The 16,753-nt window shown below is 41.2% G+C and overlaps 1 protein-coding gene across 1 annotated transcript in view; it reads left to right on the plus strand.

Annotated features, from left to right (window-relative positions):
- pdlim5a (PDZ and LIM domain 5a) overlaps window positions 1–16,753 on the plus strand; it is a 62,341-nt gene that overhangs the window by 35,559 nt on the left and 10,029 nt on the right. Inside the window, exons 3-6 of the mRNA XM_073466523.1 lie at window positions 571–610; window positions 1,299–1,726; window positions 5,845–6,017; window positions 6,349–6,385. Of these exons, the coding sequence (XP_073322624.1) occupies window positions 571–610; window positions 1,299–1,726; window positions 5,845–6,017; window positions 6,349–6,385 (678 nt within the window). The remainder of the gene's footprint in view (window positions 1–570; window positions 611–1,298; window positions 1,727–5,844; window positions 6,018–6,348; window positions 6,386–16,753) is intronic.

Genomic DNA, 16,753 nt, shown 5'->3' on the forward strand with positions numbered 1-16,753 from the left:
ATATTTCAGTAACATTAATTTTAGGATGAGGTGCTAAGCTGAATTAAATTTAACTGTGCGGATGGTTGCAGACATTTTCCCTCAGATGACATTCGGGAGAGCTCATGGCTCAATGTGGCATCAAGAGTATCAAACACCAGCAGTATCAGATTGATACAAGCCTTCATAGAATAAAAACAGCTGCCTTTGAATGAACGAGACCACAGTTTTCAGCCCTATCAACTTGAGTTTCATAGCGTGACGCACAGACACAGTGAGACTCTTTTGGATTCTGTCATCACTGATGAACTTCTCCACGTTGTTTTCTATACTGAGAGCTCAGGTTTAGTCATAATTCACCATAACCACAGTTTTTACTCAACCTCAGTAAGATATGAAACTTTCACAGCTGGAGCAATTTTTATTGGCTCTATAAATATCAGTACATGTTTGAAAAGCTTTTTGCTATTTTACCCACATGGTTTTGGCTATTAAGAATATTTTTTTCAAAGGAATTATTTTAACTCAAAATAATTGGGGTTGAGCGATCATAACTCACTTTCTCTTTCCTCTCCTCTTCTCTCTTTCCAGGGCCTCCAGTGTTCCCAAAGGTCCGCCTGTGGCACCAAAGGTACCGTAACACAGCATGTCACCAAAAGAACCCAAACATTAGATACCCTCGTGTGCAGCATGTCTATTTTTTAGATGCAAGAAAATCAGAAAATATAACTGTTTACTTAAAGGTGCAATTTTTAAGAATTAAAACATTAAAAAAAGAACTAAAATGATCAACATGGGTCTTTAATGCAGAGTTTTGTGCTATGTAGATGTGATGAGATATGTTCGAGTTACTATTGAACAAGAAACTTGTGATGCTAAAAGTTAGTTTATTAATGATTTAAGAAGAAAAGTAATTCACCTGGGGTACTATTTTTTAAGTGCTTTGAGTGCTTTTTGTTTCAGTTACTACGCCCTTCTGAAACGATGCTGAACACACATTTTTGCTGCATGAAAACCCCCATTGTCTTGATGTTACTATGTTTTTTATTCTTATAGTGATGGATTTGTTTATTTATTTATTTTTTACTGTAAATGACACTTAAGTATACTGATGCTTCCTTATTCCCTGGAAATAAAAAAATTGATTGACAAATTTTAAGCTATTTTTGAATTGAATCAGACTTCCTAAAACAGACAAATCATAAGAATTTCATGGTATGGGATTCCTAAATCCTGACCTGAGAGGCATCAGTATAGTGTGTGCTGTGTTGTGATTTGTTTTTCGTGTGTATTTGCATGCTCTTCTTTCATGCCGCTAGGACAACAGATCAGATATCATAAAACCAGTGGCCCTCACCCACCCACCTCCACCACTCCACCCCCACCCTCACTCCTCCAGCCCCTCCACTGCACCCTACAACAAGTCTCCCAGAGCTTACGGTGGCTGCGGAGCAGAGCTCCCTCCTTCACATGCTCCTTTTGCTCCCTTCATCCCATCCCCATCCTCCGCCTTCACTCCTGCCTCCTCCTCCTACACCAGTCCTCCTCCTCCTCCTCCACCTCCCGTCTCTTACCCATCCTCTCCCTCCTCCTCCTCCTCCCCCCCTGTCCTCGTCCCGCCCCAGCCGTCAGTGTATAACACGCCAATCAACCTCTACTCCAATGAGAACGCATGTGAGGTGGCCATGGGGCAGAGGCGGGGCCTATTGGAGAGTCAGGGCGGAGCCTTGCCAGTACAGTTGAATGGGTGAGTGGCTTTCTCTCCAGCCAATCAGACAAATGAATCCATTCTCTACATTTTATACCCTCAACTTTCTCCACCTTGGTTCAAATGTCTAATGTATAGTTTTCTTCTCTGTTACTTTTGGCTGTGATATTTTCCAAATAGAAAAAAAAACAATATGTGAAGTCGCCAACAGCATTTGTTGAATGGTGTTTGTTAACTTTAGAAACAAGGAGGCAATGGACATTTAAACTTACTACATCTCTGTCAACTGCTGAAGTGTAAGCTGGACAAGTATACAGGTATATAGTTTTAAAAAAAAAGATTTTACATCTGTAAAAATAAACAAATAAATAAAGCCCATTTTAAAGTTGGAATCTTGACATCTTGGAAGTGATTTTCAAAGTTTTACTGCATCATTAAATCAGACTCACATGTCTGTTGGTGTTTTGTTGAGGGGTAAACAAACAGAACAATAGTAGTGAATGGTTTGCATCAGCAGAAGACAAGCCTAATTACTGTAAGACGGATCTGTTGTGAATGTGTTGCTTATTATAATGTGGGAAAGCAAAAGTTTCCAAACAGAAATAGTGTCAGTTATTTATACACAGTGACATGTCAGAGAGCCCAAATGTCCGGTCTGGAAACCCTGATATTGGAGCAAACTCAAGTGGGTAAATGTGGTGTTTATTTACTGTAGGAACTTGACAAGAGACATTTGACAGCTTGGAACCAGGGAACTGAAGTCCAGTTTGAAAATATTACAACTTAAATCACTTAAGTGTGTATAGACAAAGTAAAATATCCCTGGCATGACAGCTGTATGGGATCTTTCTACTCATAACAACATGTCAAACTATTACCATGAAACAAATCAAAAAGTACTCCCCCTCCCTCCTCATCTGTGAGTGCATCATGAATCATTCATGATATTCTATAAAAAACACAGCTTTGCTTCTCTAAGTGAAACTGGACCTCTTCCTCTGTATTTTGTATCGAGGTCAGGAGCCTGAATGCAGCACCACATGTATTACAAACATTTGTAGCACATAAATTATATCATGCCATCGTTCATACCCAAACTGCCTCTTCCCCTCTTTACGTAATTCCCACCATCATCTCCATCTCCACCCCCCTGAATCTTCTGTCTCTCCTTTCTCCAGAGGCATAGTGAGTATAACTATGCTATGATGCTATGACTAAGCTGTGTATATATAGCTGGCACTGGTAACTCGACCTGTGTGGCATTCTCTTTGCTCTTGTAGCAAATAAGTGAATCGATAAAGGTTTTCAGCCTTGAATTGACACAGTCTTTTCACCTTCGTCGAGCCGTTTCACTCATTCTTTCACCGATTCATCTCAAAACAAAGAAGGTATATGTGAGTGTTTCTTTATTTATTGCCCTCAAGATACCAAATGGACTGAATTTACTCCTTTTGTGAGTCATAATTTTTCCGTTTGTTTTCATGTTTCTACTCACTCTGTGCTCTTTTCTGGGGGAAACACGCTGACAAAAGTGGTTCCTCCCTCTGTGAGATTCAGCAGACACCCGTGATCTGCACAATATAATCTTACACCATGCAGCCGTGCACTCACGCACAGACACACAAGCTGCATTTCAATTGGGGACATCGTCTTCCCCAAGTATCACAGACGACATTTAATAGCGTAGAATAATTTATGAAAGCAGAGTCAGGATCTTTCTTCAGTGTTTGGCTTTGACGTGCATTGTGCAATCAACATTTACTTCAAAATGATACGGTGAAGCAAACTTGTCTATTTCCAGTTTAATCATTGGGATTTTTCCTGTTCACTGACATGACTGCATGTGTGTTCATCCTTGCTTCTTGTTTGCTTGTTTGCATGATGTAACTGAGCTGTGTGGTTCGTTTCAGAAGGGATATTTGAATGACAGCTTTTGATGTTTTTACTGTTAATTGCCAAGAATTTCGGACATGTTTATGTCGCTGTTCTCTGTCTCTCAGTCTTCCTTTCAACCCTTGTTTTTCTGCTTTCCAGACTGCAGCCAAAGTCACAAAGTTAGTCTCTGAAGCATGTCAGGTTATGAGTGTTTGACTGCCTGCCGTCATTATTGCTCTTCTGTCTTTCTCTGCACCTGTCTACTTTATTATGGCATCTGCATGCATTTGCTTAAAGGGTTACTCCACCAATTTTACACACTAAAGTGTGTTTACAGGTCTTGAAGAGCGCTACTGCACATGTGAAAAAAGTTGTATAAAGCTTTTTGTGGCTCGAGAGGAAGCTGCAGGTCATCAGATAAAGTGCCTCAAATTTGCATTGTGGGTAATGTAGGCATCAGGTTTTGAAAAGCAGTCCACTGGTCTGCATTGCTGTTGGACAAATGTTAATTTTTATTGCAACCACTCTTCTTCCTTTTGAGCACCTGGCACCTACATTATCCACAATGCAACTTGTGCCACTGGGTGACATCACTGGAATCAATTTATTAGATTACATACAGCTTCCTCTGGAGCCACAAAAGGCTTTATACTACTTTTTTTTTACAGTATTACTGATAGTAACATTTTACTGTACAATTAGCTTAATTTGATCTTTATATTATACAGGAACAGCAGCACTCAGCTAATACAAATCAATTAAGTTTGTGTATGTCATACAATATGTTGAGGCTACAGCATATTTTTACCTCAACTGTAAATCACAAATATATTGACACACACACACACACAAACGCACACACACACACACAGAGGCTATATTGTCACACACTTCCAGGATAACTGTAAGTGTGTGACCAGGCTCACATAGAGCTGTCAACACTCCCACACCCACATAGCTGCTGCTGTGACGAGAATGTGTTGAGAGACGCTCATAAATCAGTCTATTCAGTGCGTTAGGTGAGTGTGTTGGTGGGTGAGTGTATTTATATGTGATTTATTGACAGCGGTGCCTGAAAAGTCTTCAATGCCTCTCGCTGTGTGTGCATGTTTCCAAAGAGTTGATTTATCGACAGCCAATTAGTAACTGGCCCGTCAGCACCATGATGCCAGGAAAGACTGTGGATACCCAAACATTTAGTGTTCATGCATTCACACAAACCACATATGTTCAATTGTGATTGTGTTGCATGGTCTTTCAAGCAAAATTGCATGTTTTCATACCGTCTGGACAAAGTTCTTCTGTTATATCCATGTTTATACTCCTCTACTGCCCAAATATATGAATGAATGTAGTGATATAGAGATCTAGATGATTCAGCAGCACCACCATGTGGATGAAAAGAGAACTGACTCATATAGAGAGAATTTTTGTCCAACTGTTGATGTAATCAGATGGAGTTTTGCATGCATTTTTATTTCTCTCCATATATATTCTTCTTTCTGCTTGTTAACACTTCCTTTTATCAATTTCCTCTCACACTTGTATCTTCTTCTCTTCCTCCACTTTACTTCCCCTTCAGTGGACCTCAGAGTATTTTGAAGTAAGTCTTTTTCAGATAATTCCATTCTGTCTTTCAGAATGTAATGAATGTTTCTGTTTTAGCTTCTCCTGCCTTTATTCAGTATATTTCTGTTTTCTGCTATCCCCTTTCCCCCTTCTGTTATTGGTTCTCAAGAAAACCACCTCCACCACCAAGGTATCAGATTGGTTCAGACCCTGGACACCAAATGCATTTTAACAAATTGTGGTGTGAAGTTTCTTCCCATTTTTTCTGGTCTAATAAGCACAAATTGTTGGTGATTATCTTTTACCACATTGCTATTTCATGTAACCTGCAGTCTAAACATCAAACAGTTTAATACCATCCCTCTAACTGGCTTACTGTGTGTTAAATAACGTCAGTACATGAACAATTTAAAAATCTCTGGTTAGAATTAACCTCCTAAACAGACCTAACATGGTTTTATCTCACAACCCACTCAGAACTACTTATGACCTACTACGGTAGTTGGTCTCCAAGTATAAAATGTTTTATAGGATCCTGTAAAATTAAAAATTCTACATTTCGCTTTAATAGGTAATATTAATAGTATTAATACCTCCATGGAAATGACATCAGTCCTCATCTCATCTCATCATCTGTTACTTTGATCAGTTATGAGAGGAAGCCTTTCAAATTAAAAGTATATTTGCTGAAGTCATCTGTCCTGTCCTTCCAGAGTGCCCAGGAAACACATCCAGGACACAGACATCCATTTTTACCATGTGCCCACTCACGCTGATGCCAGCAGGAAGCGCATAACCGAGGACACAGAGGACTGGCGCCCACGCACCGGCACCACCCAGTCCAGATCTTTCAAGATTCTGGCTCAGATCACCGGCACCGAGAATGGTACGTTACTGACTGAAGTGCAAAGAGTGGTGATGTTTTTGAGAATGTCTTTATTGAACTTCTATAGAAATAGGTTGCCAGCTCATCAAATACCAACGCTCGGGACTAAAACCCAAAGCGTGATTATTTGACGACCTGGGATTGAGATTCAATAATCAACTACCTTTCTCCAGAGTCCCTTTCAAAGATACATACCGTTGCTTTAATTATGATGTTGCTGGAAAACATGGTGATATCAGATCATGCATCATTCATTTGTGAATCAAAAGCTCAGTAAACTACTATTTTAATTTTAATCATGGACTCATTGTTTTTATTCTTTCACTTGTAGTTCAAGAAGAGGAAACTGAGGCAGCCAAGAAGTCAAAGTAAGTGCATGGCAATGGTTTTAACAGCCCTGGACTCCCTATCATCAGTTTTGCTTGTGTGCAGTGACAATACATAGTCCATAAAATGTCATTTTTAGCCCACTCCATCGACTGCCTCTAACATAATAAAGGCGACTTTTATGGAGCAGCAGAAAATCGGACTTTGGATATCAGTGGCACCGTTCTGGCAATTGTGTTGATGCTGTGTGGGCTCTTCCTGTCTAGACAGCAGAGAAGGGATCACATCGGAGCCACTAAGTCAAAAGCCAGACCTCTGTGCACTGTACAGAATGTCCATTCTCAGTAGCTCCAAAAGCTAACAAAGTAGTTTTTAATTAAATTCCCACCTCAGATTGCTGAATTTTTAAACATCGACAGCTGAAAGGGGTTTTCATCTGTGCTGGGGCTTTATGTGATGCTTTGTGTTCCCCTAATGGTTGCCTGTGCATTCGGTTGTGGATGTGACAGCCGTGCAGTGCTGCATGTTGTTTAACCAGCAGTGATTGTGTTGTCGACAATCACGGCAGGACTGTGGCCTTGTTGTTCTCAGTGTGATGTGATCCATCGGCTGTCCGGTGCTCGTAGCGGTTCGTGGCGATACATGTGATCACTGTGTGTCTGTGATCGCTTGTGTTAACATTCAGACATTCCCGCTGTCTGTGGCTTTTTTGGTGGTGTGGCTTCATGGTTGAATTTATTCATCATTTCACTCCATACTGGCCATGAGATGGAGGCATTTGTTCTCTGGATGTTCCTTCCACTCTGGTTCCTCTCTCTGTATCTACTTCTGTCATTTTCTTTTCTATCAATGGCAGAAAAACTGCCCATCTCCACCCCATCAAAACCTGTGTATCATCAGCTTCTTGTTTGTACAGTTGTTACTGTGTCATCAAGCTTCCGCTGCCGCATGTCTCACAGTGTATCTCATTGCAGATTTCAGGGCAACTTTTCCTAAATCTTTCTTTTTCTCTCTCTTTTGGTGTGTTTTTCTCTCCTTTTCTTCTCTTCCTGTCATGGCAGAGGGAACAAGACCACCACTCGGTTGGTGGTTGGCCCTAAGTATAAGGAGCTGAGAGACTGGCATCACGGAGTGTCCGCCCGCACCCTTAATGTCCAGTAGACTCTGTGTGTGTGTGTGTGTGTGTGTGTGTGTGTGTGTGTGTGTGTGTGTGTGTGTGTCTGTCTTGTCTATCTGTGTATGTGTGCACCATATCAGTTTGACTTCTATAGGTGATTGTTAATGAAACTGACTGTTGAAGGCTGGTGGACTGAAGGGAATAAAGGAAATACAGCAACGATTTCTCGAGTGAGAGCTTGCAAAGGAATTGTTGGGAGTCTTTGTGTGTGTGTGTGTGTGTGTGTGTGTGTGTGTGTGTGTGTGTGCGCGCGTGTGTGTGTGTGTGCGTGTGTCTTTACGCTTGTCTTTCACTGTTAATTTATGTGCCTGCTCAGCGCTGGCCTCATTCAGACCTTTAATCAAGTGTTGATACGTGCCCGACCACTCCACTGATTCCAGTTCTGAAGGTACACTGTGGATGCGTAAACGCTCACTTTTATCAGCATGTGTCCACTTTTACCTTATTATACTGGACATTAATCTGGGGATAAGTTAAAGCATTTGTATGCTCCTGTCTTGTACACAGTATTGATTGAATGATCCCCATACTGATAATCAATTAAAGGAGACATATTATGCTCATTTGCTTAAACTTGAATAGGTTTACATGCTTTAATGCTACGCTGAATCAATTCCCATGTGCCAAACTAGCCGCTAGGCAGAAATTATCCAAATGTGTGACATGTTGACATAGTGTGATGTCACAACGTCACAGAATTAAAGGCGGGACTACTGACGAGGCGTTTCAGGAGCAGTATTTTCTGTGGGAGAGAAGAGCTTTTTAACTTTCGAGATCTTTTACATGCACAAGAACCTTTATGGAAAACTGAAGGAAAGGGAAAAAAAATTAAAAGCATAATAGGTCTCCTTTAATATGATGGGTAGGATCCACTATTGAGCCAAAAACAAAGATGAAAGGAAAGTGATGTAGAGTTTTTATTAAAAGTCTAAAACCCTGAAGAATCTAATCAGGTGCTGCCAATCTTCACTACAGCACATACACTTCATACTGCATGCTGGCTTCACATATGTGCAGAATGCCCCATGGCAATGAGAAAAGGCCTGCTGAGTGTTGTACAGACAGCATATCATGAGTCATTCATTCTGTTTTCGTTCTTAAACATGGAACAACAAGCTGAGCCACAGTAATTCAAATTCAGACATGGACAAACCCTGCTTCCTATTCTGTAAGTCTGCAATACAAAACACCTGAGAAAGAACAGATGCTCTTTACAAATTCCCTGCATTACTACACTGTTGTTTCACCTTCATTATAGTCTGTATCACTGTAATGTATGCTGGCAAAAGGGGAAGGTGTGCAGTTTGGAGGGAGGAGTATATCTCTGAGATCATTGAAAATAGCATATCTACCCTGGCTTTGTGTGATTCTCTATGCTATACACAGTTATGTATGTTCCTTTATGTTATTTGGACTTTTGTTTATGTATATGTTATGGAGGAGATTGGAACTACTAGTGAGATATGATGGCGATGTCAACTTGCATAAACCAATAGCTTATATGCTGAAGTATGCTGCTGGGATGTAACAGTCCAGACTGGTGCTCTTAGACATTTGTATGGAAACTGCAAGTAAGGAAGGCTCTTCTCAGTGAGCGGGTTGTTGCTTTGAGGGTGTGCGAAGTGACTGTATAAATGCTATAAATGGCTTGCAATGCAAAGTACTGCTATGTAAAATATTTCTCCAGTGCCTTTACATCTTTGCCTTTACTTCACCCCCATGTTTACTTAGTGCTGATTATGTTGACTTTATAGTTTCTTCTTTGTAGACTGTAGCAGTGTTACATTTTTGAAAATAGCGTGAGTGCCTGAAATTTATCTTCTGTGATTTGAGTTTGAAAACCTATTATTCTATACTGTAGCTAATAAAGTGATTACATTTTTTTCTTGTTTCCCTTTTCTCTCTGTCTCTGGTGTCCTTTTTCCTTACTTCCTTTCTCCCTTACTTCCTTAGTTCCTTCACTCTTTCCTCCTCTAGTTGTATCACTGAATCTGAGACAAACAGTGAGGAGGTCAGGTATAAATCTCCAACCAACCTTTTTTTTCTTCACCTCTTCATCTGAAAATAGTCCCGCAACACCGTAGTCACTTTTAATTATAACAACAATCACGAAAAGACCTAAATCAATCACAGGAACTAACTGACCACTGCACAATTGTTCAATAATTTCAAGTTTAATACACTGGGATGTTTGTTTTTCACGCCTCCACCAAAACAAACTTTATCTTTAATCCAAATTGTTTATTCAAAATGTACCAAACCTCAAAATTATGATTTAAATTCACTGATGCTCTATCTGTTATCTGCCAGCGACAGATCTGCAACACATCAATCTTCTCACCATGTAGAGGTTTCTCTCTCAGCCTTCAGTGGACTGAACGGTGCAGAATCGGATCACGTGATCCAACACCAACCACAGGCACAGACGGCAGGCTCATCAGCTGATCAGCTACAGCCAGAGGGGGGCGCTACAATCCCCAGCTATGTCCTCATTTCCAAACCTGGCAGCCTCTTAAAAACTCAACATCAAGAGAACGATGAATCATCTGCAGCACCGCTTCACTTAGTGGCCTTCCCAATGGCGTGTCCAGGTTCTGTTGACATGTTTTGTCAAATACATCCAACTCAGCTGGCGAACATGAACTATCCATTAGCTCCAATGCTGGTACCTTTAACATACAGTGGTTCAAACTCAAGCCAAATACCGGAATCTCGTGCACAAAGGCCGAATGACGCTTCTCTTAATGCAGCATTTCTGCCTGACAACGTCCCACGTTATCTTGGCCAGAATCCTGTGTGTACACAGACTCCAGCTTCCTGTTTACCTGTGTTTAGTGTATTACCTGCTCAAGGACTGTACTCGTCACATAATAGTGACCCCTCGTTAGTTCAAAATAAAGCACCAGAGGCTTCCTCTGACCCGGTCCCTGCCCAGACACCAGCTGCTCAGGATAGCGCTGTTACAGAGCCACCAAGCTTCAGACTGCCCGCAGCTGAAAGGTACATTGAGCTTTGGATGTTTTATGAAAACACACAGTCTTACACTAAAATGCATGATAGGTCTAAAAAAGGCTTTTAACTATAATCATTTCTTTTACTTTGTTGCCTTGGTCTGGCAGTTCCCCTGTGCCACCACTAGAGGACAGCACAGACTCAGTAAAGTTTGAGTCCAGTGGGCGTCTGACAGGCGATGACCACAAATTAAATTGCCAAGCAACAGATTCCCTGAAGGCAGCACACACTCGGTTTGACCTTTCTCCTCAGCACAGGTGCTGCACAGCAATTCTCACACTTGATGCAGATGAAGTGAACTTTTCAGTTGTCAGTTAACAGCTCATTAAAACGTCTCAAGTATGTGACCAATCTGTGACGTCTGTACTGTCTGCGTGTCCTATTTCTGTACTCGCAGTTTCCAAGTCAATACTCATCCGTCTCATTTGTCAACACATCATCATGTACTTTCTACCAGACCAGTCAGGTATGGTGTTGCAAGGAGTTTTGCTCAAATGTTGCCAGAACTTTAAAAGAACGTTTTTTTTTTAATATCTCTTTGCTCATCAGTTTGATCCTCCTGTTTTCCTCCTGTCTTCTATTGTCTTTCTATATGGTGTATTGCTGGTGTGTGTATGGGTAAACAGGAGGGAGCTCCTGTCAAGTCCTCTGGACTTCCTGCCCAGAGCAGCCCCCCGCCCTCCTCCTCTTACTCCCAGTGCCCCGAAACAGTCCACACAAAACACACGTAGTCCGGTGCAGGCGAGGTAAATAGAGTGCAAGTGTTGTGTTGTCTGTGTTCTCTGCCAACAACCTCTACCTTTTGCTTTCAATCGGTTTTGACATCTTGCTTCCATCATGATTTCCCTTCCCTCCTGTGCCTCCCTTCTTCCTCATTATGTCATCGCCTTGTCAGAGCAACTTATCAGAGCAGTCCCCCTGAGAAGGCAATGTCTCAGTCCTTATTGGACGCCCTGCTCATCACTCCAATCACTCAGGCTCCGCCACTGCGCTTGAGGAAGAAGAAGAAGCGTCGTAGCGTCAGTGAGCTGCATCTGCCCAAGAACAAGAGGTAGACAGGGCAGACCTGGACAAAGCTACCTGTTAATGTACAACTGCTTTGTTTTAAGTTAAAGGAGACATATTATGCTCATTTACAGCTTCATAATTTTACTTAAGGTTACTACTAGAATAGGTTTACATGCCTTAGTGCTCAAAACACAGCAGTTCTGTCATACTTCCAGTTCAGCAGCACTTTATTCTCCCTCTGTTTTAGCTCCTGTCTCTTTAAGGCCCTCCAGTCTCCTCTGATTGGTCAGCTCACACACGCCAGAGCCAGCACCGCTAACAACATCAGAGCAGCTGTGCTAAATCAGTTTCTGCCGAATTAGCTGTCAAATCAATTCACACCAACCAGGTATAAATTATGCAAATATTGACATGATGACATGTGTCTGTGATGTCACAGGATTAAAGGTGAGACTACTGACGAGGCGTTTCAGGAGCAGTGTTTTCTGTAGGAGAGGAGAGCTTCTGTTGGTGCGGACTTTTAACTTTTTGGCTTTCAGGATCTTTGACATGCATAAGAACCTATATAACACAGTGAAGGAAAGGTAAAAAAATGAAAAAGCAAAGCAGGTCTCCTTTAAAAAACATACAGAACAATATTTAAATCAATATTATTATTGTTATTTTAATATAGTTTTGTCCAGGTCTGAGTCTTGGAAAGAGTGAGAATAATATAATCAACTACTACACGAATAATATGTGGAGTGATTCACCGCGCATGTCATGTGATGCATGCTGCTGATCAACTCATGCTTTGAACAACACAAGCAATCTACAGTAGCAAACCTACAGGGGAGACAGCTTAAGGAAAGAAAGTGTTGTTATATTTTTAACGCGTGGTGTAAACAGGCCTTGAGTGCACTGAACATGCCATTTAAAGGCAGTGAAAAAAGTTGTGTGAAGTCGGACCGTGCCAAGATACGGTCCATATGCCTCCGTGGAGACAACTCATACCAGCTATGACATTCTGTGGTTACTGTGAAACAACTTGGCAGCATCTCAGAGAGATCAGTCGTTGGCTAGTGGACACAAGTGCACGCATTTAAACCGTGAAGTATGAAATGTGTGTGCATGTGTGAGAGAGAGTTTGAGTGGGTGTCTCTATGGATGGATATCTTTGTCATTGTGTTTGTGTGTGTGTGTTTGTGTGTGTGTGTAGATGCACGTGCATGTATGGTATAGTGTGGTTGGACTGAAGTTGATCCAGAGAATATCACAGTGCCGAATGATAGACCATCTGTTGGGTGTTGCAGAGAGCTGCTGGACAGCAGTTAGCTATGTTAATGGACCATTTGTTCAACGTTCAAACAAAACCAGCACATTTATGAGATGCAAAAATACAAGTTCTCGTCGGAGCTACCGCACACAAGGGGTTACTTTACATATGTACACAGTCGGGGGACAGAAATCTGCCCTTTTTTTCCCTCATTATCGCTAAATACCAGCAAGCAAGGAGTCTTATAATAAGGCGGCATGCAGTGTTGAAAATAGACTTCAGATAAGACAAACACAGGGACAACAACAGAGATGCAGAGCAAGGCAGGGCAGGGAGACATACGAGAGAAATGTTAAGGTTGTATTAATGTAGAAAAAGACAGAACAAAGACAGATAAAAAGAAAATAAACGTGTCCCTCTCTCCCTCCTTCCTCTCATCCCTCTTTAATTATCCCTTCGGTTAACAAGGTTCATACGTGGCCCAGTATGTCCAGATGGTCAGAATTCTAACCGGCTACTATTGAATCAAAACACTCATTAATCAACCAATCACAGTCTTGCAGAATACAGTTACGTTCCCCTGTAATTGGCCTGATTGGTGGAGAATATTAACGAGCTGTGCTGTAATTGGCTCTAATAAATGAAGGGCTGGGGAGCATCTTATTTCCTGCTCTACTTGTCACCTGTCGTTAGCCAATTACCAAAGCTAATGTGAACGAATGTTCGGCCGGATAATTTGAATAGATGGCACTACAGCCTTTAATCTCACATGGCAATAGCATAATGGCATGATGAGGATGAGGTCTTTCCTGCTCTTTACACGACCGTCCTGCTTGATATGTTAATGTCAGATGATGCTCTTGATGTTTTAGTGGAGAGAAAACTTTGAATTTCATTTGGTTAATCAGCCTGAAAGCGCGCTCATTTACTTCTTAATTTAGCAACCTTCCCGCCTTTATTATTACTCATGGCAACGGTTCACCAACCTGCTGGTCAAGAGGCCCCAAGAGGTCTGAAGATAAATGTGACGGGGTCATATCCTGATTAAAGGCCTAAAAAAGAAGGAAGGGTCATTACATCACTGAATCTTGCTTTGGGGCCAGACTGTGGTGACAGCTGTATTGAAGTCTATTTATGTTGTATGACTTCTGATGAAGAAATGCCTCCAGAAAATGAAAGAGTACTCTTCAGAGAGAAGGTTATCGACAGATTCAATTAAAACAGGTGCAAAAAGAAGCTGAATTGAGTGTTTGAGAAGGACCTGAGGACCAGTGAAGCATAGTAGATAAATACGGTAGCAACCTCCTAATGAGGGCCTCACATACACAAATACAAATGTCTATCACATCTCACAGACAGAAGAAAACCTACTTTTTAATACACGGTACAATGATGAGTGCTATAGGCATCACCAGTAATCTACAAAAGAGTAGAATGATAAATAGCATACCGACCCTGATTCCAAAAAAGGCTGTGTAAAATGTCAATAAAATTAAATACGATAATTTGCTAATCGTTTTTGATAGATACACAATTGAAGTACAATAAAAACACTTCTGGAGGTGCTATGGGTTGATGTAAAAATGTAAACGAGGTTGAATGAAAACTGAAAGATCTGTCTACAGTTGTGTCTCTGCCTATAGATGTAAGAAACAAGCGTGCACCGTATCTGCCCGGCTCCTCCTGTCAGACACATGAGGTACAAAATGATAAGCAGATCATGAAAATGAAGGGAGATACTGTGCAGTCTGAAAGTCTCTTTCCTATAGAGAGTACTTAGATTAGGACTGTATTAGCCAAAGGCTAATTAGCCCGAATCAATGCTAACGCAACAGTCCACTGGGTGCATTTATCACAATCCTCGTCATTGTGCTGCAGCTTGTGTGATTATTGTTTAACAGTGTTTATATTAACCAGAAGCCTTTTATAACCACTGATCCATTCAGTTACAGAGTTTTCTAACAACTATTAAATGTTACATGTAAATGTGACAGGAGTGGGAATGCCATTAGCCATCTAATCAACCATCTCTGTCACTTTATGTTTGTGTGTTTGTTGCTAAACAGCGCTCCTTATTTCTGTGATATTTTCTTCTCACACCAAAGGGTGTCTTGGCACCAGTCTGCCACAGCAGAGGGAGACCCTCTCTTCTCCTCTCCCGTCAATGCTGTCTATGTCTTTAGGTAAATTTAATGTGTCCTCTCTTCTTTCTTGTGAGTTGTACATTTGACCACATATCCCATAATCCACAGTTACATCGTTCAGAAAGATATTAGAGCAAGCTGCCCAAAGTTGGCCTGCCACAACGTTGAATTCTGCCCGCCAGGTGTTTTCAGTGAAATATTGTTTTTTTAAATGAAAGTTTCACTTTTTTTTAATGCTGTTTATTTTTTTACAAGTTAAAATGCTTTTTAAACATGAAGGATCTCTAGTTATTTATTATCTTTTCTTTTTGTCAGTCATTTAAGGGAACTTTGAATCCTAGCACCATTTAGCATTTTAATAATATGGTATTTATATGGGAGCTCATTTCAGCCAATTAAAGAAAGTAAAAAAAACAGCTAAGTTTGATGGAAAAAAAAATTCTGTAAATCTAAAATATTCCCATGTCATTATTATGAGATAAGAAGTAATAATTCTGAGATAAAAGGTTGAAATCATGAGATAAAGTCGAAGTTGTGAGATAATAAAAAGTCAAAATCGAGATAAAAGTCAAATTTATGAGATAAAAACTCATAATTATGACTTCCTATGGGTACTTTATTTTTAAATAAAGTTCTTCCATATGTTCTCTTTTTCCCCGCGGCCCACCATTAAGTTTCTGTTTTGGCCCTCCAGGGGAGAAAGTTTGGGCACCCCTGTTTTAGAGGGTAGTCCTTGGTGGTAAACCAAGTGGACCCCCTGCTCTGTAGGGACCATTTGATGTTATGGATGATCTCAAGTGATGAAATGAAGTGTGTGCAGCAGCGACACACAGCATCTACTGAGGTGAAGCCAGCACACACACAAGTGTGACATTCTTCCTCTATCTTCCTCTCTGCTCGTCATTTCACCTCTCATAGTCTCTGACTCTATCTCCCTCTCACTCTTTCTTCCCTTCTCACTCACACAAAACATACCAGCACAACCCAATGTAACTATGACTGCAGTTGCCACAACACTTGGTCTCCCGTGAGTCCCCTAACGGCCCGGCACGAGGGGGGAAGACAGCAGTGATCCAACTGCTGCCATTGGCTCCAACTGAGCATGATGAGTGTAATACGTCTGGGGAGAGATTGTTGGCCCACCCAAGCTCCTCAGCTGGCACTGATGACCATGCACATACTTAAACACACACGCTTATAGACTGGATGTTACTCATAGAGAGGTTATTCATTTTGCATTGGTTTATCTGAGGCCCCGGGGCCACGTATGATTGAAGAGCCAAGACATTTTGCTCCCTCGCGCCGTGATAGCTGGACAAGCTCTGGCATCTTCCTGCAAGACAAGAAAATGATTGAAACGAATGAAAATGACTTTCAGAGCCTGTCTCCACATTCTTTAAACACAACAAGTAGAGAACATTTTGCGTCATGAGGGAGTACTTTGCTCGTGTTTTGTCCTGCAAGAGAACATTTTGACCCGAGAGGGAATGTGTCAGGAAGAAAAATGCCACAGATAGAGTGTGTTTACGCTTCTTTGGGGACAAAATGTGCCACAGCGCTGCTCGCCGAGCATAAACTGAACACCTACAGTATCACAGCGCCGTGCAAGGCTCGATTTATCTATTTTCTTTAGAGAGCCGAGAAATACCCCTGCTCCTGTGAGGTCATTTTCTCTATTTCGTCACTTGAATTAGTGTTCTGGCATCGTTTGACGTGATCATCCATTAAATTTTACTGCAGAGTCTCTTAAAATTACTCAGCCTTTGACCCAGATGTGAAATTCAGTTTTATTTCTTAGGGACCATGAAAATGA

The sequence above is a fragment of the Pagrus major genome, chromosome 5 (genome assembly GCF_040436345.1).
Source record: "Pagrus major chromosome 5, Pma_NU_1.0".
Taxonomy (NCBI): domain Eukaryota; kingdom Metazoa; phylum Chordata; class Actinopteri; order Spariformes; family Sparidae; genus Pagrus; species Pagrus major.